The sequence below is a fragment of the Falco punctatus genome (genome assembly GCF_963210335.1).
Source record: "Falco punctatus genome assembly, chromosome: 11".
In the NCBI taxonomy this organism is placed as follows: Eukaryota; Metazoa; Chordata; class Aves; order Falconiformes; family Falconidae; genus Falco; species Falco punctatus.
In genome coordinates this window covers 17,261,255-17,287,995 of record NC_137591.1, presented here as the reverse complement: position 1 = coordinate 17,287,995, position 26,741 = coordinate 17,261,255, and the positions used below count along the sequence as shown (strand labels likewise).

Below are 26,741 nucleotides of genomic sequence, written 5' to 3'. Positions count from 1 at the left end.
TAAATGAAAACAAAGAATGGAAAAAATTATGCTATTCTGTACAAGTATCTGCAGAATTGTGACAGATGACAGAGCCTGTACAATCTAAAACCCTACAACGCTCAGAAAATCTGCAACTTTACTGTGATGTGGTCTCATATACTTTGTAGAAACTGAGGAACATCACCTGGGCTTGGAGGTAAAGAAAAATTGAAGTGAAAGGTCATATTTTCCAGTGTACTGGTTCTGAAAATAGTATTTAAGAATTCTGTTTCAGTGACATCCATGTTCAGTCTCTGATACATCTGTAGCACTTAAGGAACCAGAAGAAAAATGTTTCATTTGGGTGGCACTTTTTCCAAGAATGCTATCTACAAATTCAATTTCAAAACCTGATGCATGAGCCAAGACTTCAATGACAGAAGCTAAAGCACATTCAGTTATTTCAAGTAATAACAAAAAATTTAACTGTAAAGCCATTTGTCAGGAAATACAGTTCCATTTCTAAATATGTCTCCAAAAATCAATGTCACTTAAAAAGCCGGTTTAGAACTTCTGTTGCAATCTGTATCTATAACTTCTTCGATCAAGAGGGTGCCCTCACTGGTAACACACAGCACTGACTTTAGGACGATGGGGGCAAGTGGCATTGTCCACAAACCTTTTCCAAATAGTGGAAGGAAAGAATCTGTTACTAGGCATTTGCTAGGCATTGTTACTAGGCAATTGCTATATTTTTAATGCTTTTCCTGTTATTTATTAATAGAGATTTATTCATTAATTCATAATTGTATTTGGGAATTTCTGTCTAGTCAGACACCTCACATGCCCATGCTCTCTCTGACAGCGAAGCCTTTCTCCACCCTCACACCCCCAGTCCCCTCAAATAAGTAAGTAGTGATAAAATTGTCTGAATGTATCTGAGCACCTAAACCAAAGCCCGATGAGTACGTCCCGTTCTGCTCCTTCAGCCAAGAGACTTTGCTTCTGGTCTAGCCTAGAGTTCATGTCAAACCTTGAAGGATACCAGTGTCAAGGGGTCGATGAGCTGGCCCAAAGCCCCTCCTACCATCACTGCCAAGGAGCACCACCTTTGGCAGCTGGGGAGGTCAGGCCCATAAGGCACAGAATCACTTAAACCAGGATAGCAAAGTCCATCTGGGAATGTGAATGAGAGCTCTTTTATGAAGGAGGGGCATCACGTTTCTAAACACTTAGCTTCCATCTACTGTGCTAACACTGACTGCAAACCACCACCAGCTCAGTTCTCACGTGGTTTTATAACAGCACATTTGGAAAGGCTAACTTGTATCACCAAGGGATTAAATTTTCATGAATTAGTATTCCAGAAATATGATGATCAAACTCAGTTACTGCCACTGAGATATGTTAATATAGAGGAGCCAGAGCAGAAAAAAGGAACAATTCTATTATTGTACAGGCTGTCCCAGTAGAAAAGGTTTGAACTCTTCAAATCAAAGTAATGGCAACCAGTTACAGTAATGGGGCTCTTGAAAGTTCAATTACATTTTTAAGAATTTTCATGTATTAAAAGTTTTACTTCTTAATTGGGAAAAAACTAGAGTATATTATAATTATTATTTCCTTCCTTTTTAAGTAATAGAGCTTTTGTTCACCAAAATTAAAACGTCTAGATTACCCATTTTATAATTTTAAACTAAAGTTCTTTATATTAAATTGGAGACTAGCCAAAAAAAGAAAAAAGACAAAAAAAGATATTTGAAATATTTGCTTTAGTTGAGTAAAATGAAGCTTCTCTGCTGGGTAGCCTGGATGAAGTTAAATGACTTGCAGAGAGATTTGGCTAATCCACCCTTGATTTATCTCTATGTCTGGAAACTCAAAAAAGGGTAAATAGTAAATAATCTCATAAAAATTCTATTCCAGTATCGATCTAAAATCCAAACTAAACTGGAGTTAAGCATGATAAATACATCAGTGCAACCCTACGCTTACATAGAACTGGCCATACTTAAGATACTGGTTCACTCACTTCACTGTCTTGACTAACTATGGTCTCACTTTTCCTGAAGTTCATGAAGACATGAACAATTAATGTCAGAAGGAAGAAAAACTACATTTCCATCTGACATGACTGAAATATAGTGGCATTACAGCAGAAAAAATGAATAGACTAATTTTTCCAGTAAACAAGATCAGAGAGTCTTTCCATGGAAAGAATCTGGTTATGGGTATTCGTATAAACAATTCAGATTAGCAAAAGCTGCAGTTCAAAGCCCTCATCATCCCTCGCCCCCAAAATTCAAGATAGAAATGCTCCCATTTTCCATTTAAAACTCCTCTTTGCCAAGGTGGTATCACTTCTTAGTTTGCTACTCCCATCTGCAACATCTCAGACGTATCAATCATATATCATAAAAACACTCTACTCCCATCAGTGTGTTTTGTAGGCAGTATCTGCGAACAAGCGACACTCTAAGTTACAAGCAGATAACAAACATAAATAGCACATCCCCAGAGATCTATATGGAGACCCTAAAGCATCCTAGGAATCAGGTTCCCAGACTCTGAACTTTAGCTGTGCATGGCTGCTGTCTTTATGAAAAGAACTCTTTGGCTCTGTTACAGTTGTCATGGAAACAGCAACTTTGATTTTTACATCTTTAGTATACGTGGTATTTCAGCCATATGTTGTGTGCATTTAAGTTCTGTACGTATTCCTCCTCTTTAAAATTGAAGGAATTAAGAGAAACTGAATGATTCCAACATTCAAGTAAATGCACGCCACATACTTCTCAACATGAAGAAACATGCTTTCAATCCAGAATAATCACAGATTAAAGCTACTATGACCACACTTGATCTGTGTTTGTTCCTCTGTCCCAAACAGTTCCATTTGTGACAAGACTGCACCTGAAAAACTGAGTGTCTGTTTTTCTGATAAAGCCGTATGATGCACTTAATCTTTCTCCATAACACAGCAAACCACTTGTAGCACGTTACTCCTGCATTATCAGTGTCTCAGAGAGGTTCCACTACCAACCACACAAGGGCTACTGCTGGCTGGGCAGGAAACAAGCTCTCCAATATCTGATCCAGTTTGTCTGTCTCTCTCCAGACTGGGACTGGCACGGTACCTTACAGCATCTTAGGAGGCACAGTAGGTACAGTCTTGTCCTAATGGCATGCTGCATATAGTAAGCACCATATAGACGTGCTCTTCTATAAAATACCCCCAATATCCAGTGACATGCAAGATCAAGCTATGGTCTTGACTCCAGAAAAACAAACAAACAAACAAAAATACTGCTTAGTTAGTTTTCAAAAACAATTACTTACATAAAGCAGTGCAACTCCTTACACATTTGGTGTTACAACCATGACTGTCCGTGTTAAAAATGAGCAGAGCTCTTATAGCTGCTCTATTCCTTCATCATCCAAAAAATCTGGATAGGCAACCAGAGAGACAGCGAGTGCCCACTCTTCTGTCACTCACGGTGCTCTGTACAGAGTCCCAACCTCAGCCAGTGCAAAGAGCACTCCAACAATATTTCTTCATAAAACAGAGATCCCTTTATAACAAGTTGGAAATCATTTTCTCAGCTACATTCGAACTCTTCACTTCACAAGCCCGGAACATAGATAACCTGAGCGATGATTCTAAAAGTTTACATCTGAAGAAACAGTAATTAATTTAGGAAGAATGAGAACCAGGTGAATAATAATGGTCAGCATGGGTAAGATCCTTTGCAATGGTTGACTTGAACACTGTACTGCACCTAACTCACAGCTGCCTAGGTTAAACACAAATCCCACTCTCACAACGTGTATGTTTGAACTTCAAAGAGATGTGCTTGTTTTATTTTGCACATTTTCATTAATGAGGCTCAGTTCTAATTAGAACTATATAAATGAACCAGACCCAGAGGACTCCGGTCTTTTGAACTCAAACGCTATTAGGAAGCATTCAGCATACTCCTAAATGAAGGCTTTTTCACTCTAGATTTCTTCTTTCCCACTCCTGGGGATAAGGAAGCAAATGGATCAATCAATGGCAAAGAAAAAGACAAGACAGCAAGTTACTTTGTCATGGGAAAAACTCTTAAAATTGAAAATATATCACTCTCTCCTATTTAAATATAAATGCAATGTAAAGCATCTGCTACCATGAATGCCTTGTTCTCAATGTAGCGCTACTAGCAGAAGGGTTTCCAACCTCTTATGTGTGACAGTATCAGCTATGGAACAGAAATACAAGCTACAAACCACATTATCTCCAGTTTAAGCACATCACAAATAGAAATCAGAACACTCAGGCAGAAAAGTAACTGTTTGTCTCCTCTCAAGCAGAAGAAATTACATTTCAAATATTTAAGGTAGTCGAACAGCAGAAGTACCACTTGTCAATTATGAAATCCAAAAAGCCCAACTACTTTCTCAAGGAAAAACCAGGGAAACCGTTTTCCTTCAGGAAATACAAACAAACAGCAAAACTGGAGAGATGAAAGTGTGAGTTTCTTTCTCTTTCACTGTACTATTACAAGCAATAAGGAAGAAGCATGTTATCTTAAGATCTGTTATTTATTCCACCAACACTCAGAATTTAATTCATCGCTCATCCTTAAACATGTTCAATCATGTTTCATGCTGTTATAACACTGAAAATTATGCAGTGTTTCAAATAAATACTAAAATCACAGACATTTAAACACTCTGCAAAATCTATGCAGACCTTTAAAATTAAGATATGGGGTTTTTTTTTCCTGATTTGCATTCTATAAAGAAATCCTACTGAATCCCTGAGTAACATGTGGACAAACCTGAGACCAGCTGAAAAATAAACGCAGCACAGCTGCACAAATATGGCTCCATGCTAGCTCAACTATAGTGTTTTTGGACTGGAATTACAAACTCCACATTACATATATTCACAGTATTTGATAGACGGTAGATGATAGATTTTTCTATCAGTAAAATAAATCAGTAAATACTGCAAGTATCAACTTTTCAAAGGAGTCTGGGGAAGCTTTAGCTATACTTTCATCTCCATACTATAAAAGCTCTGTATTTTGATTTACAAACTAAGTCGCTAGTATCTAGCGAATAAATTGAAACTGAATATTTGTTGGCATTTTTAGTTTGGAGATAGTATGATAAATTCTCTGCTTTCAATTCCACGTAATGCTGCTGTTATCAGAATTCTATCTACTACTTGATTTCGGTAAAAACTGAGAAACGTCGGAGCATGGCACCTGGTTAACACAGCCTGCCACTTCAGCCATACCCGCAGCTGCCTCCGCTGCCAACCAAAAATGCATCCACGTGGCAGGGCAGAGGGAAAATGGGGTGCACGGCAGGGAGAAGGCTGCTGCTGGTACACCCCGTATATTTGTCCGCATTTTAAAGTGGTCAGTGGAAAACTAGAGGTTGCAGAAGTGCCATAAAAATGATTCAAGAATCAGAAAGCTATGTTGCAATGAGAGGCTTAGGGAATTCAGGGTGTTTAGTTTTCCAGAGATTGAGAAGAGAGATGATTACAGGATAAAAGTACTTTCACAGGGGAAAATACCACAGGGTGGTGGGGAGGGGACTACAGAGAACATACTAACAAGATCCAGTGCTGAAACGTGAGACCAGCCTGTCTGGATTTTAAGAAATTGAGGCCTCATTTTGAAATAGTGAAAGGTTCCAAAGGTGATTCACAAACGAGCAACGGAAATGTTCCATTTCTTGATGATCTTTTCAAAGCAAGATCGAATCCCCTCCTGGAAGAAATGGATTAGCAAAACTTTTGCTAGGTACCACTTGAAATTTAAGTGACTAATGACAAACAAAAGGTCAGCCTAAGTATTTAATTGCCTTCTGAAGTGGCAAAAGCTATGAATCTATGCAATGCTGAAAAACTGTCAGGCAAGCCCTTGCATGAAAAGAATGAATAGGATGCATTAAGGGACACATGGTATTTAAGGGAAGTGGCCTGGTGCATACATTACCTAATGGGGTTTACTGGTTCAGACCAAAGCTCCAATGTCCTGTTTCTGATAAAGGCCAACAGATGTCTGGAGAGGACACAAAACCAGGTCAAGCACATGGTCATATCTTCTTGGTGTATTTACTATTGTCCACCTACTTGCCACTTAGTAATTAGTGAATTTTTAGATCAATGATTTTTTCCACCCCTGGTTTTCTAAGCATTTCTCTAATCATTATATACTCTGGCATTGTGTTCTACAGTTCATCAGTTTGTTTCACTATTTTTGAAGCTATGAGCCAATAGTTTATTTTTTGTTGTTTCCTACACTTGTATAATAGGCATTCCTTCCTCACTTTTTCCATACTATTCATGGGTCGAGAGGCTCCTATCTTTCATTTCCTAACATGTTTTCCTAAGTCTGATGAGCCTTAGTCTACTGAATCATCCCCTATATATGGGTGATGCTTTGTTCCTTTGATTATCCTCACCAGTCACATATATTTTCCAACTCTGCTATAACCTTTTCCGAGATGAAGGGCAAGAAAGGACAACACAGTAGAACTGCTGTATCCAATGGAAAAAAAAAAAAAAGATAAAAAAAAGATTCTCATATGGTTCTTCATTTGTTTTTAACAGCTTCCAGCACGCTACATGCATTTCTGACCACTGTGGAGAATTGATCTTAAGATTACATAGAGCTAACTTCTGTAACTCAAAGAACTCTGTTGTCAGTGAGGACAGCCAATTCAGAATCCGCCATGTGTAAATCTGGGGTTTTTCTCCAAATACACTTACATATGAAAAAAATTCAGTTTCACCTGCCATTACCCGATCACTTGGTATTGAGAGATTCTTCCCCAAATAGCTTGTTATCATTAAACTGTCTCCCCACAATGCACAATAATCTCTAAAACAAACAGAAAAATGCATATCACAAATGCAAACCATGAATTAATGCTCAGTAAAAAATACATGTAACAATTCTAATCACAACCCTTAAAAGATTCAGTTTTTGAGATAATTAACAGGACAGAAAGGCTTTTAAAAAAATTTACAAATCTCGTTCAGCTACCATTCAGCCCTCTCTCTAAAGCATTAGAAGGAGCAGGAATCAGATGTAAAGGAGGAGATACCTGCAGAGATCATACCACGTGGTTATTTTTTAAAAGCCCACACAGCCCCAATACTTAAAGACTGAAACTCCACTACTCCAAAACATATTAAAGCAGTTTCCATGCAATAGAGCTTGTTTCCATTTTTGTTTTTTAAATAGACTTCTTCAGAATTTAAATTTAAAGATACATATATAAACACCCACTTAAATAACATGCAAAAGCATTCACTGGGTACTACTGGAGCGGGTGTGACTACGTTAGAAACTTAAGAAAACTAATTTCAGAATGACACTCCAGATGACTCAATTTTACTGTTAACAACTACTCATCACAAGACACCAATGCTGCCAGATGTAAGCCAACACTACCATGTGGCTTTATTAAAGACCAGCAGGGCAATTGTTGCTTTTTTACTGATGAAACTTTAGCTTCAAAAACTTTTGCTACTTAATATGCAAAGCAATGTTACAATGTTGAGACCGTACAGTTTCGGTGAGTTTCGAGGTAACACCGTCCTCCCTCAGCAAAATTGCTGTGAAATCATACAATAATAATTTCTCATGCGATGAACGTGAGAACAGCACAACTGCAATAGGGAAGGGGAGGAATATCAAATTCACTGTCTAGCTCCTATCTCGTTTCAGTAAATCTGTGCCTAACATGCCTTTATAATTTCTGTGCAACAATACATCTGCTTAGTGTTCTATGTTCTCTTGACAACACCACTTTCTGGAACAGTTTATATCACACAAGAGTGCATCATTCTGAATTCATTTTGTTCCCAACCATGTGTGACATTATTAACCAACTGGTTTTCCTGTGCATTGGATGAGAACAAACATTTTGGACTTTAAGTTTTTCAAAACGTCAAACTGTATGGTTTATCATTGGTTTTTGTTTGTTTGCTTGTTTCATTGGAGGGCCCTTTTCCTGGCATAAATTGCACTGCACTAGGATTTAAAAACATGGCTCACTGCAGACATGTCTGCAATTTAATTATTTGTTGATTTAATGTTAAATTTACATTATGTAGTATCCAAAATAGAAAAATCTGTTCTGAGACTGTAAATTTAACAGGCTCAGTTTAAGTTACTTAGACCTACTGGGTTCCTATTCTTCCCTAAAGCCAAGCTTGCACACTCTTGATGTCCTTCAGTTGTCTATCCTCACCTTGCAGATTGTTAAAAATATTTTTATTTTATTTATTTATACAGATTGCTAAAAATACAGTAATTCTACTGTTGCGTATATACTGCTGTAAGTTTGAGTGGCCAGGCTAAATGAGTTTAAGATGATATTTGTTACTCTTAAACTTACGTTAACTCACTTGTAGTTCCACTAAGAGATTACAAACACATTGCCACTTTCTGAAGCATCAGGCTTATGCCAGTGGAGGTAAAAGAACATGTGAGGCTGGAAAGCACCAAAAATGCTACATTGTCATTCTGATCTTTTGTACTTCCTTTGTTTCTAGAACTAGACTTTAAAAAAAAAAAATTGACTAAAATCTCCACAAGCCTCTGTGTTATGCTTTCTTACAGACTATATTTTCCTATTTTCTTTGCAGAGAGAGGGAGAAGCCTTCTCATTAATGCTAAGTCCTTTTGTAAACTTATTTTTAGAATAACAGCAAGGTCTTGCAACAAGGGCTAACAGTTATTATGGGGAATAATTAATATGCAGCAATTTTTAAATTAATCATTTGGCAAAGGGGAAACTGTCTTGTCCCTTGTTCTGAGGAAGATGGTAAGTTGTATTTATCACTGATTGAGAAACCTAAAGTTGCACTAACATGAAGTGTATTGAGTAGTTGGCCTGTGATAAGTGAAGCAGCAGGCCAAAAAGAAAACACAAAAATCTGTATTCATACAGGGGTTACTCAACATCTCTTCTGTCCCATTACTTTATTCTGGAGCAGGTTGGTGGTATGCTTCCATGAAGCACAACTAAGGAATCACACCTGCGGAGGTCTGCTCTTCATTCACACAGATGTCAGTGCAGCGTTCCATTAGCAGTATCTCATAAGGGGTTTTACAGCCGTCCCTCACTGACTCTTCTACAAATTCCAGTAACAGAAATACTGCAGCAAGTTTTCCACTTAAACAGTAGGGCCATATATTGTCATTAGAGAAGGAACACTATTAAAATATGACCAATTTCAGCTCTGTGGTTTCAGATCAATACAGCAAGTCTTCAAGAAAGGAATAAGACTCCTTGAAAGACTATATTTCATCTTTGCAGGGGGGAGAACAACTAAAAAAAAAAGTAAGGAGGGAAAAAAAAGGATCAATACATGATAGGTTGTTTTCCAGAATGTTATGAAATGTTATCATCTCGACAAGCAATTTTACATGTCTTTTCTGTTACCAGCATCATTTACAGTATGCTGTTCTCCTTAGCTGATTTTATTTAACTTACTGCTGAGTAAGTGGTATTCAAGCCGCTCACAGGAAGAAAGCATGGAAGTGTCAAAGCAGGTTAAATTCTTGAAATAGCCAGTGACCTTCCAAGGCTGACAGACTACTGCTTATTTAAGGAATAGAATAATAATCATAGCACATTTGCCCATATACAAGTTAGATACAGGAAAGTCTTTAATAGCATGATTTTATGATAAGGTACTGTGCAGAAATTACATACTGTCCCTGAAACAGTCATCAGTCTTCTAAACATATGCTCTCTCCCCTGAAATGTTAGTTTAATGAGCTTAATTCCAATTAATCTAAAAAGTAACTAACTCTATAAAGGTTTTATTTCAATGCCTACTGAACAGTTATTTATATAATTAACAATCCACACGGACTAATAACTAAAAATATTTCAGGAAATTCTTTAACCCCAACTATAAAGATTCTCTCAGCACTAAGATGGGTGCAGGACTCCAAGAGAAGAAATTGCTCTATATTCTGTATGATATACAATGGAACAAATGGCATAGAAAAAAAAGAAGACCCATAAACCCCTATTTTGCAGCAACTTCAAGGCAACATACATCATGAACAGACCGATGCTTAAATATACATCACAAATGCAGCACTTCATAAGATGCAAGTGAGCTGTGGAACAAACGCCTGGGCAGAAACATGCTTAGAGAAGCCAAGTTCATATCTTCAAAACAGGCTGCAGTAGCCTGAGTAAACATACTGGCTCATTCAAACCTAACTCACGTAGCTTTAAACAGGGTAAGGAAGACTAAGGAGTTCTCTGTCAGGTGACACAACGATACCAATACGGTTTTCTACCCATAGCAATATTTCTCAAATTTGTATGAAGAAATACCAAATTTAAACTTGAGTATAAATAACAAACACTGGCTTTTTGTACATACACAAGTTTAGAACATCACATACCTGCAAAGGACACAAATCGAAGTGATAGACTGTATAATTTCTGTACTGGGGTGGTCACTACAGATATTTTGAAAATGACTGTCCATCTGAAATACTAAGACGTTTTCATTTATTTCCTCCCCCCCCCATATAAACCAATCACCTATATCCTTGGGACTCCACACACAAGGGGAGCAAAGACAGAAGTGTTACTGAATGTCTCCGTGCCTGATGGCCGATAGTGGCCCACACTGTCAGTACTAACCTGCTCCCATCCCGACATCTCTTGTACTGCTATGAATCATCACAAGACCCTACAGCCCCAACCTTCCCCTGCTTCAAGCACAGACTCTTTAAAAGATGTGGGAAAATTACTTTCCCCAACAGACTCTGGTTTATTTGATTGTTACTCCACGTTACAAGGCTGCACTTTATAGTCTGTAAAAGTTGTTCTGTTCAGTCAGCGGTTCACAAATTAACCTGTAAAATGGCAAAAAGCTCAATAAAAGATGTTCTTCATTCTAACATCATAGCCAAGGCTCACAGAGCATGAAAGGGAAAATTTCCACAAAACACACAAACAAGGAAAGCCACATGCACTTTGTTGATGCAGTGGTTGCTAGACCACTCAAGGGAAGAGATCTTAAATTTTTGTTAGAAAATGCCACTCCAGCAGTTGGCATTAGTAATTGTTCACTTAAAACAAACCTAAACGCCTCCCCCCCCAACCCAATAGTTACTTCTACGCCAAAAAGTTTAGCTCTTTAGCAACCAACCACGAAAGACAGTGTCACTGCATAATTTTATTCCCACTATTATAAAATTAACAGTATTAGTCACAAAACTGCCACTAGAATTGCTAATATGTGTGTCTACCACATAAAATTCTCAAGTACAATTTACACTGAGATTTTCTGGTCAAAGCAATCCCTTTATAAAAAATTATTAAATCCAAAGTACTCTAAATTCACCTGAAATAAGCCTGCAGCTAAAACAAACAAACAACCCCAAAATTAAATTTAGAATGCTAAGTGCTTAGTTAATGTTGGAAGTATTACCCTACACAAAATTGTTTGGTTCTAGTTTGGAAACACAACTACTTCATTTAACACTCATTCTGTGAGGCCTATTGAAGGTTACAGACACAGAATGATTAATAAGTACTAAAATGAAGTTTGGGAAGTTTGCTTTAGATCAGACTATCTTTTATTTAAAAAAAAAAGGAATTAAACCATAACTAATTTTACATTTATAAAATCAGTACTACTGTCAAGGCAGAGTACAATAAAACAATACCAATAAAATGTATAATTATTGCAGTAAGCTCAGACATAGTTTGGAGAAGTGCCAACTGTCACTTGTTTTTTAAATTAATTATTAGAGAAAACCAGCCACCATTATCCACGAATACTTCTAGCAACTAATTCATATGCTCTGTGACATATGGTAACAGTTCTTGAATGATACACCTCCTAAAAACTTCGTACTTTCTAATAATTCAAGTGCCATACTTTTCAAAGAATGTTGGGATATTTTTAGCTAATTTTGACCTTGCATTTAGATCAAACAGGAAGCAGTAGTAAAGTTAAGAAAATAATTATCCTCAAATCATTACTTCTTTCAGTCTACAAACTTCCTAAAACAAAGGTTCTTTGCTGTGACACAAACACAACACTCAAAACTTCTATGAAGGCCTCCCTGGGACAAGATGAGGACACATACACAAACCATCAGCATACGCTACATTACCATGTTCCATCTCGTACAGCATGCAGCTACTTAAAATCTTGTCACCACAAAATGCTGTATATTAAATACCGCAGGAAAACTATGAAGGGTGTTACTGAAATTACATAAACCAGCAAGTTTAGGCAAAATCAATGCATTTCCAATCCTCAAATATCAGTTATTTTAGCTTCTCAAATTCCTTGTAACAAAAGGTTTTGAACAAATGAAAAAGAACAATCCCTTTTTACAGTTTTTACTTGGTTAACCCTTATCAGTTAGTAAAGCTTTAAACTACCTGGTAGTTTTGCCTGATACATATTTGTAAGGCTTAGATATTAGATATGTTCCTGTAGAGAAGCCAAATATTCTTGCCAATTTAGGTTACTCCTTAATTATGGAACCTGATACAGCAAATGTTGAAGGATTAACAGGTTTGTGGAGAGTTTCTGGATGTGTGATTCCATCAAGGGCATAAAACTCATCCAAATCAATTCCTGGATATCTGAGAGGATTTTCATATAGGTTTCTTTGCATACTAGTTATCTTTAGAGTACCACCTCATGTTTATATTTACACACACATAATTAATATATACTAAGTAAAAGAGATGTAGCAACAATCACTGTATTTCATATTCCTGCTGCTATATATTTGACAGATTTTGTTGCTTAAGTGTCATGTTGTTAGACATTTAGTAGGGTTTTTTCATACTTACAAAGCACATGATCTAAGTGCTCTTTTTATTTCCATATTGTTTTAAGATGGTATAACAATGAGAGGAAGCAAGTCTAGAAAAAAAGTTTACCCTGTTTACCAACATTCATTCCTGAAAACCAGTATTTCAATCTTAGTTAACATTTAAAACCTTTTCTCATCAATTCCAGCAAAACAAATATGTTGTATGTAAATTTTACAGTACCAGTTAAAGAAATTTAATTTATTACATCCCATTACTTATCACAAAACAATAGGCACTTTTAACTGCAACCTTGACACAAGCTTCCACCAAATAGTGCACATACTTAAAACTTACACATAATCACCAATAATGCTCCTGGAAAAATATGAAAGTGTTCTTTCAGTTTCTAAGGGCTTTTCTTCTACAGCTTAGAACAAGAAAGAAAGAAAAAGAAAAAAAACACGTCTTTCAGTAACTTCATTCCTCCTTTACATGTGTATTTTTTCTTTAAACTTGATACGTGAGTAATTTATCATCTATTCCTCTTTCCTAATTCTCATATTAAGACTGCCTTGCCATCTGCACTATGCAATCGCACATAAGGAGGCACATAAAAATCACTAGAAAAAATGCTTTGGGTTGCTCCAGTGACCACAAATGTTTAGAAAAATGCTCCCTCAGAATTTTAGCAAGACCATGTTTTTCAGAGCATGGTTTGGAAAGCACAGACAGGAAAACCAGAAGAGGATGCATTTAAATATTTTACTACTTGATTTATCATTTCTTGCTGCTAAATCACCACCTCAGTTTTATGTCGGTTTTTCACATCAGAAAGGAGGGTGTAACAGTATTGTAGAGGGTAAACGACATAGCAAAAGGAATCAGAAGCAAGTACATTTTCAGACTGTTAAATCAGAGCAAAGCCAGCCTTGAAAATACTCTCTGCCTTTCTGTTGGAATCATACAGATTGTGGATAGCTCACACATGCAGAAGTTGCACTGGTCCTCACATGCGTGTCCTTTCTACTCCTCATTTCCCCTCTTCAAAAGTTCTTCTTTAATATTCTCCTCTAAGCTTGACCACACGCTTACAAGATAAATTTGCCTTTAGGCTGAATGCATTTCACATGCTTCATGAATAACTAAGGAGCCTGACAAATATGCTCTACCAATTTTTTCTGGGTTGGATGAAGGGGTGGCTGTCCTTTCCTGTCCAGAAGCAAACATATGCCATCTCTGCAGCTCAAAGCCCAAAGCACTGAACTAATCTGAAACTGAGATTGCTTTAGCTTCGTGCTCCATGCTCTGGTCCCTGCTGGCGGAGCAGCTGGGCACACCTTTGGTTACCACCCTGGCTGGCAATGGGGTAACACTATCCCACAAGAGTGCTGGGCACACTGCTGGGGCAACAACATTGTATGCACCCGCTGCTAGCTTTGACAGCTCATCTGTTGGGTCTTGTGACTTCTCAAGCCCTCTTATGCCCCTCCATGACTGACAGCAATTTTACTCCATCACCCCTTCCAAAACCTCTCCTCAAAATTCAAAACTTTGGAATAAAAGTTGCTCCAGCCGAATTCTGTGGAAAAGTAATCCTAACTGCTTTGGCCATTGAATAGTTTCAAAGATAAAATTCAAGTTTGTACCAGACGTGACAGGTTATGAACACTGCTATGTTTGAATGTAAAGCTTAGAAAGGTATTTCTGGTCATTCAGCCTTTGCTTTTGGCTCAGAAAGCATGTTTGTGAGGCAATTCAAGGACTAGAATAAATACTACCAGCCTACTAAAAAGTATGGTGTGCTGGTACATCTCATAGCAGAAAACACCTAGATTACTGCACACACATTAAACACACAGACTATAAGCCTTAATTTAGTAGTATATAAATCAAGCAGTATGCCATACATTTTCTAGGTTTCTGGGTTTTTTTTGGTTACAGCTTGATCAAACGAAAACATGAAGTACACTCCTGTTGAAGATAACTTTAAACAGGTCCTGCTAAAACACAGGAGCTACTGCAAGTTTTGTCTTCACTCAAACCCCAGCAGCTGCACAAGCAGCACGTTAGGACTAACAATTTAGAAAGCAGAGGGAGGGAAGCCCAGAAGTGTTTAAAAAATAAAATTTGTTTTAACAAGAAAGTAAAAATATGCAATATTCCAATTCCTACTAAATGATCATACTCCAAAAGGTCACTTTGTAATCAAGAACATTCTCCAAAAAACAAATACACATCTACACTTGAAATGCTACCTGTGTTAAGTGAAATGGAGTTCTGAAACATACCAAGTCCAATCCCACTTTACACACTTTGAAGTCATCAAATTGGACAGTAAGATCTAATTGCTTCATCATAAGACAGCAAACTATTTATTAGGTACTTATCTTGGAAACCTTGCCTTGTTGGCAGCATCACCAAAGTTAATACAAAATATTTAATTTGCCTAAAACCCTATTAAAACAGACTAAATTGTTGTCAGACATGCAGGAGGGCTTTGTAAGCTTCTTCTGTTTGGCTTAAAATTAAAAAAAAAAAAAAAAAAAAAGAAAAGAGGGGCAAACTATAAGACACTCAATATTCCCAAAGGCACCAACTTGATTAAGGGAAAGCATTTTAGTGCTATGGTCATCTCAGCAGAGTTCATAGATAATGTATTAGTAATAGTACGCAGTTATAGATATTCTGCCAGGAAAATAAGTTTTCTCACTTTTAAGAACACATACTGCTGAAGGTTTACTGACAAATGAGATGCTGAAAAATCCTGGCTCCAAAGTTGTCAGTGGGAATGCAGCTGAAACAGGATTCTACCTATGAAATGCTTCATTCAACACCAAGCTACACAAAACCTGACATTATGACTTTGTCTCCAAAACCACAGATCCTCACACAAGGTATTTTGTGCACTGGGTACAAAATGACATCTTCAGAAAGTGATCATACACTTGGGCTCAAGTGTTTTGGTCAACAGACAAGGTATAGTATTTTTGTCCTTCAGCGCGGGAATAAAGCCCTGTGAGATACACTTTTACCACAGGCAATGGAAGGACATGGCTGGGCTCAGCTTTTGTAAAAATGAATCCCTGTTTTTTGAAGGAAACAAAAATTTGAACTTAGGTCTTCCAAAAAGTTATTTTCTCCTCAATTCACATTTGTCATTCAAATGTTAAAGGAGATAAAAATCTTAGACTGCTTCGTTTTGTTCTGGAGACACTTTTTGGTCTATTTAATGTGTCAGAATAAGATTCTATCATTTTCACACCCTACTTTTTGACTTCATTCCCTTTTACTCTAAATTTGTAAATCCTTCTCAGAACTACAGAAATCCATTGGTCAGAATGAATGATCAAAATCAACTCCAATATAAAACAATCAATTACTGACTAATGCTTTGTATATTAAAACGCACAGCAAATGCCACATTTTGCAAAAAGAGACTTCTACTACTGCAAAACCTCCTTCAAAGCCCCTCACACAATCAATGTAAAGAAATGCATGTATTTCAATGAAAACACAGATATGCTATTTATACAATTTTTCTGAGTATGTTCAACAACAATATATCCAGAAAAGAAGAGAACAGAAATACCGAAAATGGAAAGATATGCAGGGAAAAGATTCAGGAGGAAAAAAAAAATCAGTTGGATTTCCCTCTCCACTTTGCAGAAAGTGAGAAGAACAAGCATAGTCTCTGTGCAATTGCTCTCCTATCTCCAAGCTCCTTCATGATCTCAACAGCCTTTTTGCACATTTTAAAAAGTCGAATGGAATGCTACTGCCTTTCAATCTGTTGTCCAAGAAAGATTAGTCCTATACTACAACATTGGAAAATACAGACAATGAAGGTGAGGAATATATACATGGATAACATTTATGATTATTATAATCATATACATTATAGATTTATATATTACTTACCTTCCCCTATGTAGTTCATATATATAAAGATGAATATAAAATAAGATCTGAGAGAAAACCCACTACACAAGTAAATGGGGAAGATATGCATTTTAATTTAAGGAACCTAAGATCCCATCCCCATACTCTTTACAGTTTTACAGCAATTATGCATAAGGTTTGCATAAACACTTCAAAATCATCAAAAGCTGTTTTATCAAAACAGCACTTAAGTTTTACATATGTTTCAACACAAATTAGTATTCAGAATTAAACAGCAAGTTGATAAAAAAAAGGATGTCAGCTGTCATTTTAAACTCTAACTGGATATAGAGGATGGACCTAAAGAAATGCAGACAAAGACTGGGCCAAAGTGATAGATAGCTTCTTTCCAAATACTTTTTGTAATTTAATTATCTTATTAATTCTCTCACTGCCCTAGACTCCTAGCTACTCGTGATGAATTTTATCACTACCAGAAAGCTTGAATAATAATTATTATAGCAGTAATGTTATTGGAATCATGATGACACAAGGATATTGCAAAGTAAGGACAACAATAATACTCTGAATACTAGAAGTAAGAAGACATGCAGATGTAGTTGGGCTTCTTGCAGACATATCTGAAAACAACACCTCCATGGTAAAAATATCTTCTTAATTTATAGCCATAAAAAGCTAAATCACAGCAATGAATTAATTACTTGGGAACATACAGAGACTCAATATGAAGCAAGACCCTAACGCTCAAGGGCACATCCTGCAATAACACTGATGTCCTGGTAGTCAGCATATTCCTGACACAAAAACATACATACATGTGCAACACGGATGCTTCTGCAAGTATTGAGAATTTATACCTTTAGTGCCCAATTATAATCAGAACTAGCAGTAATTTTAATACATGCAATTACCGATAGGGACTTCAGTTCTCCAAAACTTAAAAGGTCAAGTGGAGAGGATTTGGGGGCCGGGCGGAGGGAGTATGGATAAAGAAGCAACTGACCCAGTTCCAGGAAGGGAAGAGGTTGGCTTTTCTCTCATAGGAGAATGAAGACTTTGCTTTGAATACAACAACTTCACAGGGCCACAAGTTTTTAGGGGAGTGGGCAAATCCAACAGAATTGATGGGTTTGAGTATCACACAAAGCTAAGGGTTTGAATAAGACACCACCCACCCCCCCTCTAGATAGTGACTAGGACAGATTGCAGTTAAAAGTCTGTACATATTGATGAAAGGCTGCAGCCAGCTGGCCAAATTTCAGATGCCTCTCTTAACACTGGACTCCTTTCACTCAGTCTTTTATCTTTTATTTCTGGTTGAAAAAATAATGCAAATACATGTAACAGTTCAGCTATTTTTCCACAGGATGGCACTTTCATTATGCTTGCTACGCCAGTATTTCAAATATATAAACAGATAAATAGCACCACATTTCAAGCAAAGCACTTACCACTATTTTAATACTGTTTTGACAAGGTTTAAATACACTTCAGTTAAGTGACAAAAACTACAGATTGCACACAATTACACAAAAAGGCTGTCTTTTGACCCAATTAAGCGATAATGCATGGTGGATTCCATGTGCAAAAGCCATCTATTTCCTGAAGAGAAGCATGAATTTGAGGGAAGGCATTAATTATTAGACGACAAGATAAGTCTGGCCAGAGTAAGTCTAACAGTGAGTGACTCACAGTCGCCAGTCAGTAGATATGGAAATGACTTGTTCATGTACTGTTCAAATGTCCCTAACTTCAACAGCCAGGGGCAATACAAAGCTGTGTAAAAAAAGAATTCAACTGCAAATATGTCAGTTTTCTGAAATACAGAAGAAAAAAAAACAAAACCAACTAAAATTAATTTCACTTCAGATGCACATTATAAACTGGAAAGCAATAGTTTAACCTGTTATGCTAATTCAGAAGTTTAAGTAGTTTAGCAAGGGCTGTTTGGGGCTTTTGATTTTTTAAATATGTATACATTTTGTATGTGTTTATATACATATATACATACATAAATTGCACAACCAGTCAATTTTAATTTGGTGGAGTATTTGAGGGGGGTCTCTGGTTTTGTCAGGGTTTTGCTGTGTTTTAAACCAGTCCCTTTGATAATAATCTCCAGTGAGAACTGAAAAAAAACGACAGCAACTTCCAATCGTTCCATTTCAAAGGCATGTTGCAGACATGAAAATTTTAGTTTCTTTCACCATACTCAGCAGTAGAAAATAGACAAGAAAAACAAAGGGAGCATTGGTGTGTCACATGCCATAATGTCGTTTTAGTTACTTTATCACAGTAAATAAAGGCATTAAAAGTAGTTTTTTCTGATTTCCAGCAGTGCTACCACTTTTTCTTTTCAGTGCCAAGCACATTGCTAAAACCTGCCAGGTATTTCATCATTGAAATAATGCAATCTCACTTCCTATGTAGAAAAAAAAAATTATATGGAAGAACAGGACCTAGATCTCCTTTAAACACTCTCTCCTGAGGTTCTCAGCCTTGAACCTACCTCACAGCTACCGTTACGAAATCTGTAATATTGCATCAATTCACAAAGAGGAGGAGGAGTACAGCACTTGCATTTCTTTGGCTGTCCAACAAGCCTTTCTATCCTAAACACCTGATTGCAATCATGGCTCTTTTCCAGGATATCCCTGGGGGATGGTATTGTAAGTCTTTGAGCTCTTCAACTTAAATTTGTGCATTAAGAAGTAACATCCGCAGATATGCACTAGCCCAAACCTGACTTTTTCCAATGGAGAATCTAGAGATGCAGTGTCTTACCTGGCGATTCCCTCACCCACTGCAGTCCATGGCTGGAGGGACCGGAGGCGTAAGCTTTATCTGATTTCTCAAGTCCATTTAATCTCTCAGAACTGCCCTCAAAATATGTCTAACAAAAATATCCCCTTGCCAGATAACTCTTCAGGACAGCATCTGCTATTAGAAGTGAAGGCACAGCTCTCACCACATCACTAATTCTCAAACCCGTTTCACTAAAAGCATGAGGGCTGCGAACTGGGTACAACACTGGAGCTTCTCGTGTGCAGCCTTGCAGAAGAGGAAAGAAATTTTAAAAGTTGTGCCTCTTACTTCCACCATTAGAAACAGCTGCTGGAGTGCCAGCAAAAAGCGGTGAGATCGAGCCTCGGAGCCCATTAAGAAGTCTGAACCATCTTGGTACATGTTTGCGAACATGCACAGTTCTGTATTAGTCAAAATTCAGACATTACTGATTTCATAGAAAATGCAACAGCAGCAGCTGCAACACTTAACCCCAAAAAAGTTATAAATAAATATAAAATTACAAACAATAAGATAATAAAGAAATAAATAAAATAAAATTCATACAATTGCTCTATATCACAATTTTCAATGGCAAGTACAACCATAGTATGGGAGTAGTTAAAAATTTATTCTGAAAGTGCCTGGAACGACTCGGGGCATGGTAAGGGGGAACTAAATGAAAAAGTATGATAGAACCAGCAAGGCAAAATGGAAGAGTGTTTCACTGGCTGAAGATAGACTGAGGAAGCAGCATTAAAACTCTTATTTCAGGAAACCCGGTACACCAGAAAACAGCTTCTGAAAGAATGCCTCAGGCTACTCAGCAGAAAATAATAGCTATTGGGCAATAGAGCTATATTTAAAAGAAATGCTAGTAAATTATTTGCATAGCTGTGTGCAACCAGAACTGCCAACAATCACAAACTACTCTTTACAAATTAAGTTCAAATATAAATAATATACTAAGGAGCCATGCATGCTATATTATGAGGGACAAATTAAGAAGTTTTCTGAGGGATTTTCCAAACACATGCAACTGGCAGGCCTACTGACAGGAGATTATTTTTTATTTCTAAATGAAGGAAACATAAGATACCAATTATTTCAACATCCCCAAAAGCAGAAACTCTCATATTTCTAGAAAGCATAAGATTTAATCACTGGGAAGTTAAACCATTTAACTTTGAAGGAACAGTGGTTTCTTAGGTACTTGCACAGTGCTTAGAAGGATACTACCCCAGCAAGGGCCACAGGTGCTAGGAAACTACCTTAAAAAATAATAAAAATCTGGCAATCAGTTAATCACCAATTAAATTTTCTTCCCTGAGCGTAGGAAAAGAGCCTTAGCCTTTCAAATTACTCACATATTCTCAACTATTTTCTTTTTTTTTTTGAAGTTAAACATTAGGAATTTCTTTCAAATGACAGATTTCTATATGCTGAATTCAAGGTGCTGAATTAACAGATATGAGCTGTAAATTTATCACTTAGCAGAAGAAATACTCCCACAATACAGCTAACCAGTGTTTCAACACGATCTGAAGCAGAATTTGCAACAGTAATAGTTGTTCAATCCTTGCTCTCCCTGTCACAGTATATTATGTTACTCAGACATGGACTATTTTCAAAATCCAATAGATAAGTATTACTAAAGAGCTAGAAAGTAGCAGCATTACCGCACATCATTACACCAAAGAGTAATCTAATCCTTACCCATCTACTATCCTCACAATCTCTAATCTATCGTTCCTTGAATGAGGCAGACTTTCCCACCCGCTACTGAAGTGCTTCTAGTACTTGCTATTGTAGAATAAAATTAATTTAACAGAAGAACTAGAACACATACAAATTTCCCTCTTTTCTTCCTTCTCTCCACCAACACATTACTAAATTTTGCGGAGGGAAGAGAGGGATCAATTACTTCCAGCTGTATCAGGTTTTTGATCCAACTCACCATGAACACTCACGGCAATGCAGGAGATGGCATGGTAGATGTTTCGTGCTAGGTCAGTTTAAACCAGACACAGAGCAGCACCCACCAAGCTTCCATAAACCAAAGGGGATGGTCAGACATTATCTCCGTTCCAGGAATGATAGTGCAAACCTCAACATCTGCCTTTCACATGCGATACCCTCTGTTAGGACTGTGCATTCCTAGAGGTAATGGCCAAGCACCCACAAACAGGCGTAAATAAAAACACTGAAGTATTCACTGGCAACTGGGAACAGCTTAGTCTGGAGAGAATGCCACTTTAGCTGCCTTTACATGCAAACTTGAAAATAACATACAAGATTAACAGCTGTATGTACAAAGCTCACCAAAAAAGTACTTGAAACTGGGTTCTGCCTGGGCTCTGCCTGTGACCTCACTGCTACAAGCTATCTGTAAAGAGCTTAAGAAGTCCAACAGCTGCAGAGAAGTTAGAATGAATATTTTGATTGTTCTTTATTTTTTTTAATTAGGGAGTTATCTTTCATGTGATGAAGAAACCCACAGGTTTACAAATACCTTTTAAAATTATAATAGGATCATAATAATCTCATCACAGAGAAAAAAAAGCATCAGCATTTGCGATGGTCATTTGTTTCTGTCGCCTGTACTTCTCAACTTTAAACAGGAAAAGTTTGCCAGGGTGACTGAGTTTTACCTATATAAAGTCTTACAGGAAGAAAGAGGTTCCCGTTCTTTTTTCACCCAGAATCATGCTCAAATTTCATGTTACAGGCAAGGTATTTTAAGATGTTGAACTGAAATTACCACACACACACCAGTTGTTCAGTACAGAATCAGGAGTTGCTCATATGCGAAGAAATCGGGCATTTTTTCACATCCCTGAGACCCTTAATTAAGTAACGTAAAATCTACACAAGTTCTGCAGCCTTACGTACAACAGACAAAGTAGTGGTATGTTACTTTCTTTTAGAAAGTATGGCTGAATATTATTAAAACTGCTTATAAAAAGGCAGAATTATTTTACTTGCTCTTCAATTCTGAAGTCATTTGGTTTTCCTAGTTGGCTCCTAATTCTTGTAATTACTTTCCAACATGACAGTTTATCATGATATATCAAAGCAAACACATAGCATAGTTCAAAACCCAGTACCCAATCAATGTGCCACGTGACTTCTAACATAAAGCACCCACTGAAACATAACTGAAAGACCAAAAGAACTACTTTGTCATGATCATCGAATCATAGTATCACTGCCTCTTCCCACACACCCCCCTCATTCTTTCGCCGGGCAGGGAGAAAGACTGAAATTCAAGTGCATTAGGCCAACTAATTACTTTGATTTGGAGAAAATCATTCTCCATATTACGGCTCAGTAGAAATACCACCAACCATGATGGTAAAAAATTTTTTGTAATGAAGCCTTAACATTTGCTAGTCATAAAATACATACCAAAACAGTATGTAAAAAAGGAAACATTTAGACAGCATTTTTAACAAAGCATACTCTCACGTTAAAAAATCACAGAACCCAAGTTCAAAGCTGTTGCAGAAAACACTTTTTCTCCTCTTCACACAGGTTTTAGAGAATCACTAGTAAGTTGCTCAAAAAGCAAATTCTCATTATACTTTCAATAAACTTTACAATAGTTTTCCCTTAAGAAATAAAATCAGCAGAACATAGTAATTACATTCTTGTCCCAAAGCAGTATGAGCTGTGTATTTTAATCCTCTAAATACATAACTTAATCATGCCCATTGTACATATATTAATGAAGAAAAGGAAGTTTTACCAGCAAAATTCTTTATTGTCACATGCATTATGTTAATCTTTTCATGCCAGGAGGTAGATTTCCCTAAAGTAACACACACTGCCTGCAACAGAGGCACTGAAGCCATGGGTACCAACCAGTTTAAAACAGATGGATAGAAAATTCCACCAAACCTTGAGCACTACGTTAACATCTGCTTGAACTACCTTCCAGTTTCACCCACTTTCTTCTTTAAATTTTTATTTACAGTTATTGAGATCCTGCAAAAATTATGCCTTGATTACAACCGGTATGAACTTTCAGTTGAAAAATATGCAGAGTAAGAGCAGCCTGTACCTCAACCAGTCAACCACTGCCATGTCAAGGGTCCTAATTTCTAACATCCAGTTCAGAGAAAGCAAAGTGGAAAAGAAATGCTGAGAAATGAAATCCGAACAGCATTCATACATCTCAATGTTACGTTAAGCTGACTCCGGTGCTGCTAGAAGCTCATTGTGAAACTTCCCATGTCACTCAAAGGCCACTTCGAGTTTGAAGACCGGTAGGGACATGACATGTGCACTTGTCTTCCTACAAACTTCAAGTGTTCATAGTCTAAAGTACCTTAGTACAGTCAAATAATATGAGGACACAAACCAACAATGTTTGCAGACCAGTCCCCAGACCAGAAGTGTCATCGCTCGGGTTTTAAAACTCAGGCACCACAGACTGGGTTCAGAATGGTATTTTTTCACATCCCTGAGACCCTTAATTAAGTAACGTAAAATCTATACAAGCTCTGCAGCCTTACGTACAACAGATGAAGTAGTAATATGTTACCTACCAGGCAGATATTACTCTAACGAGGTCTTTTTGAAGCAGGAAAAGCAAAAGAAATCTTACAGAAGAGTTGTCATGTTCATCATTACTCTGTTCAACTACAGCTCAGCGACTGTCTAGGCGATCCCTAGCTCCACTCAGCAACCTGCAGAAAATACCCTGCATCCCGTGAGCGTAAAACAAACTGCCCATTTGTCCGCAAGAGCGATGTCTCTAGGTGTTTTGTTGTTTGGATTTGTTTTGGGGTTTTTTTGGGTTTTTTTTTGCACTGTGCTTTCCTTTGCAATGTCAGGCGTTGGCAAACAGCCGGAGGCAGCCGCTGAAGGGGCAGCCGCCGGTGCCGCGCTGCAGCAGACCCGGGCGCACGCTCGGCACCCCCGTTGCCCCACGCCTGCCGGGCTGCCCGGCCCCGCTTCCCGCTCCCCGCGGCTCGGTTCGGACAACGCGCCCGGCCACGACGGGCAGCGCGCCGCTCCCGGCGGCGTCCCTCTAGCGCTGCCGACCCGCAGAGCCCGCACGCAAACGGACTCAGGGGCCAAGGCTGCCGCCTGCGCGGCTGACAGCCCCCCCGCAGCCCCCAGCGCGTATCGATCCGGCCCTTCACCGTGTCGGGCATGTAAACACGGGGGCCGCGTGGGAGCGGCCAGCGGAGCGTGTCCCCACGCCCCGGCCCGGGGCATACCGAGGCGGGGGGGGCGGGCGGCGACCCCTCCCGCGCCCGCCGCCGGGCCGCCCGCCCACGCCCCGGGCCCCGGCCCAGGCCCCCGGCCGCGCCCCGCCGCCGCTCACCCAGCTTGCCGCGGGACTCCTCCAGCTTCTGGATCTGGTTCTCCAGGAAAAGCACGGCCACCCCGAAAACCAGCACCGCCAGCAGCTGCAACTTGGGCGGCAGCATAATCCTGAGCAGCCCCATGAGCAGCAGCAGCAGCGCCGCCCGCCCGGGATCACGACATAACGCGGGGCCCGGCCGCGCAGGCCGGCGGGAGCCGCCGCCGCCGCCGCCGCAGGGACGGCGCGAGCAAGGGGAGGCGAAGGGAGCGCGGCTGGGGTTGCGCGACAGGGCCCGCCGCCGCTCTCACATCGCCGCGCTGCCCGCGCGCCCGTCACCAACCGCCGCGCGGCGGCCGCCGGCGCGCCCCTCCCCCGTCTGCGTGCGCTGCTCAGCAACGGAACGCCCGACCGCGCGCTCACCCCCCCGCCGCCACCGAGTCCCGGCGGCGGGACCGCCCCCGCGCCCTCCGCCATTGGGCGGTACTGCAGACGCCCCGCCTCTCCCTGCGCGGGATTGGCCCCGCTCAGGCGACGCCCCGCCCACGAAACGTCGGCTCCTCCTCCTTCCCCCTCGTCTCCGAGCTGCCGGGCCCTCGCGATGCCCCGCCTACATGCGTCCCTTCGTGATTGGGTGCCCCTCTTGCGGTCCCACCCACCTGCCCACCCTCGTTGCGCACAGGCGCCGCGGAGCTGGAGAAAGGCACGACCGCATTGCTCAGGCCGGCTGTCAATCGCCGGGGCTTGCGGCTTACATGCCGGTTGGCAGCAACTTTCCGGAAAGGATCTCATTCAGGGTTGTTTCCGCAATGCCTGACTAAGGCTGCGGAGCGGCGCCTCCTTTAGCCTTGCTGCGGAGCGCTGCTCTGAACAGACTAAAAGGCGCTTCCCGCGGGTGCTCTGGGTTAGCAGTTTCTGCCTGTGGTACCGGGGTCGGGAGGACGTCTGCCCTCTCTCGTATCAGGCAGCGCGTCGGGCACCCGCGGCCGGTGAGTTCCCTCAGCAGCCTTCCGGCGACGCTGGCAGGAGCGTTCGGCACCAAGATGGCGGTGGCCGTCGAGCTGTCGGCCCTGGGGCGTTGCTGGTTCTGGTTGCTAGTGGGGCTGCAGGCGGTGAGAGGCCGTTCCGGTTTTTTCGCGCTCGGGGCTGACTGCGGCTGCAATTTCGTGGGAGAAAAAGTGCAGGTGTGGGGGGAGGGAGACAGACGTGTCCTGTAGCGGGAGGCGGATGCAGCGGGCCTTGCCCTGCCCACCCCGTCCCGTACCCGGGGCGTCGTCCTGAGCCTCGGCCCTCTCCTGCCTCCGTGGCCGCCTCTTGCGCTCTTTATCGCAGCCTGTTGTCAGTTCCTGCCCTCTGTCCTCCTGCTCATGCTGCCTCCGCTCCCGGCTGCGAGAGGCGCGTTGTGGAGCCTGAACGCCTCCGCCTTGCCCTCCCCTCGGCCCTGCTTTGCCCCCTCAGCTCGGAAAACGGGGTGGGCCGCGTGGCGCTTGCGGTGTCGCCTGAAATAAATGTACAGTTTGTAACGGGATTTGCGTGCTGCTGTCAACTTCGTGACCCGGGTTACGCAGTTAAGGATGGGTTTGGGAAGGGAAGCTGGGCAGGCTGTGGTTCCTAGGGGAAGGCTGTCCGGGGAGGGCTCTTCCTCGGCTTGCAGGCAGGTCAGCCTCCTCCGGTTTGGACCCACTTGAACTCCAGAGACATGAGGTTATACAAAAGACCTGTTCAAACGTTTCACCCTTAACTATTAAGTACACACTAAAGCAGTTTGTATTGATGCTACATTTGTTTTAATATATTAAATTATCTAATGTGAAAGCAAAGCAGTCGTGTAATGTGTATTTGTAATCAAAGTTTCAAAGGAGAGCATGCCGCTGCTGAGGCGCATCACTGGCTGAGTAACTGAAATTATCTTGTACTCGTGGGAAGTTAGCTTTTTGAAATGTGAGGGTTCTTTTCT

At 39.9% G+C, this 26,741-nt stretch overlaps 2 protein-coding genes across 3 annotated transcripts in view; one reads left to right on the top strand and one right to left on the bottom strand.

Moving 5' to 3' along the window:
- Positions 1–25,351, bottom strand: part of HS2ST1 (heparan sulfate 2-O-sulfotransferase 1) — a 78,110-nt gene extending 52,759 nt beyond the window's left edge. Inside the window, exon 1 of the mRNA XM_080406664.1 lies at positions 24,806–25,351. Within this exon, the coding sequence (XP_080262790.1) occupies positions 24,806–24,929 (124 nt within the window). The 5' untranslated portion in view covers positions 24,930–25,351. The remainder of the gene's footprint in view (positions 1–24,805) is intronic.
- A 290-nt stretch (positions 25,352–25,641) lies between these two features.
- Positions 25,642–26,741, top strand: part of SELENOF (selenoprotein F) — a 28,770-nt gene continuing 27,670 nt past the window's right edge. Inside the window, exon 1 of one of the 2 annotated variants that reach the window (XM_080406671.1) lies at positions 25,642–25,773. Coding sequence is in view for 1 of the 2 variants with exons in the window: in XM_080406672.1 (XP_080262798.1) it covers positions 25,828–25,896 (69 nt within the window). In the remaining variant the exon portion in view is untranslated. Of the gene's footprint in view, positions 25,897–26,741 lie in introns of both variants that reach the window. The other variant, XM_080406672.1, reaches the window with a different exon arrangement.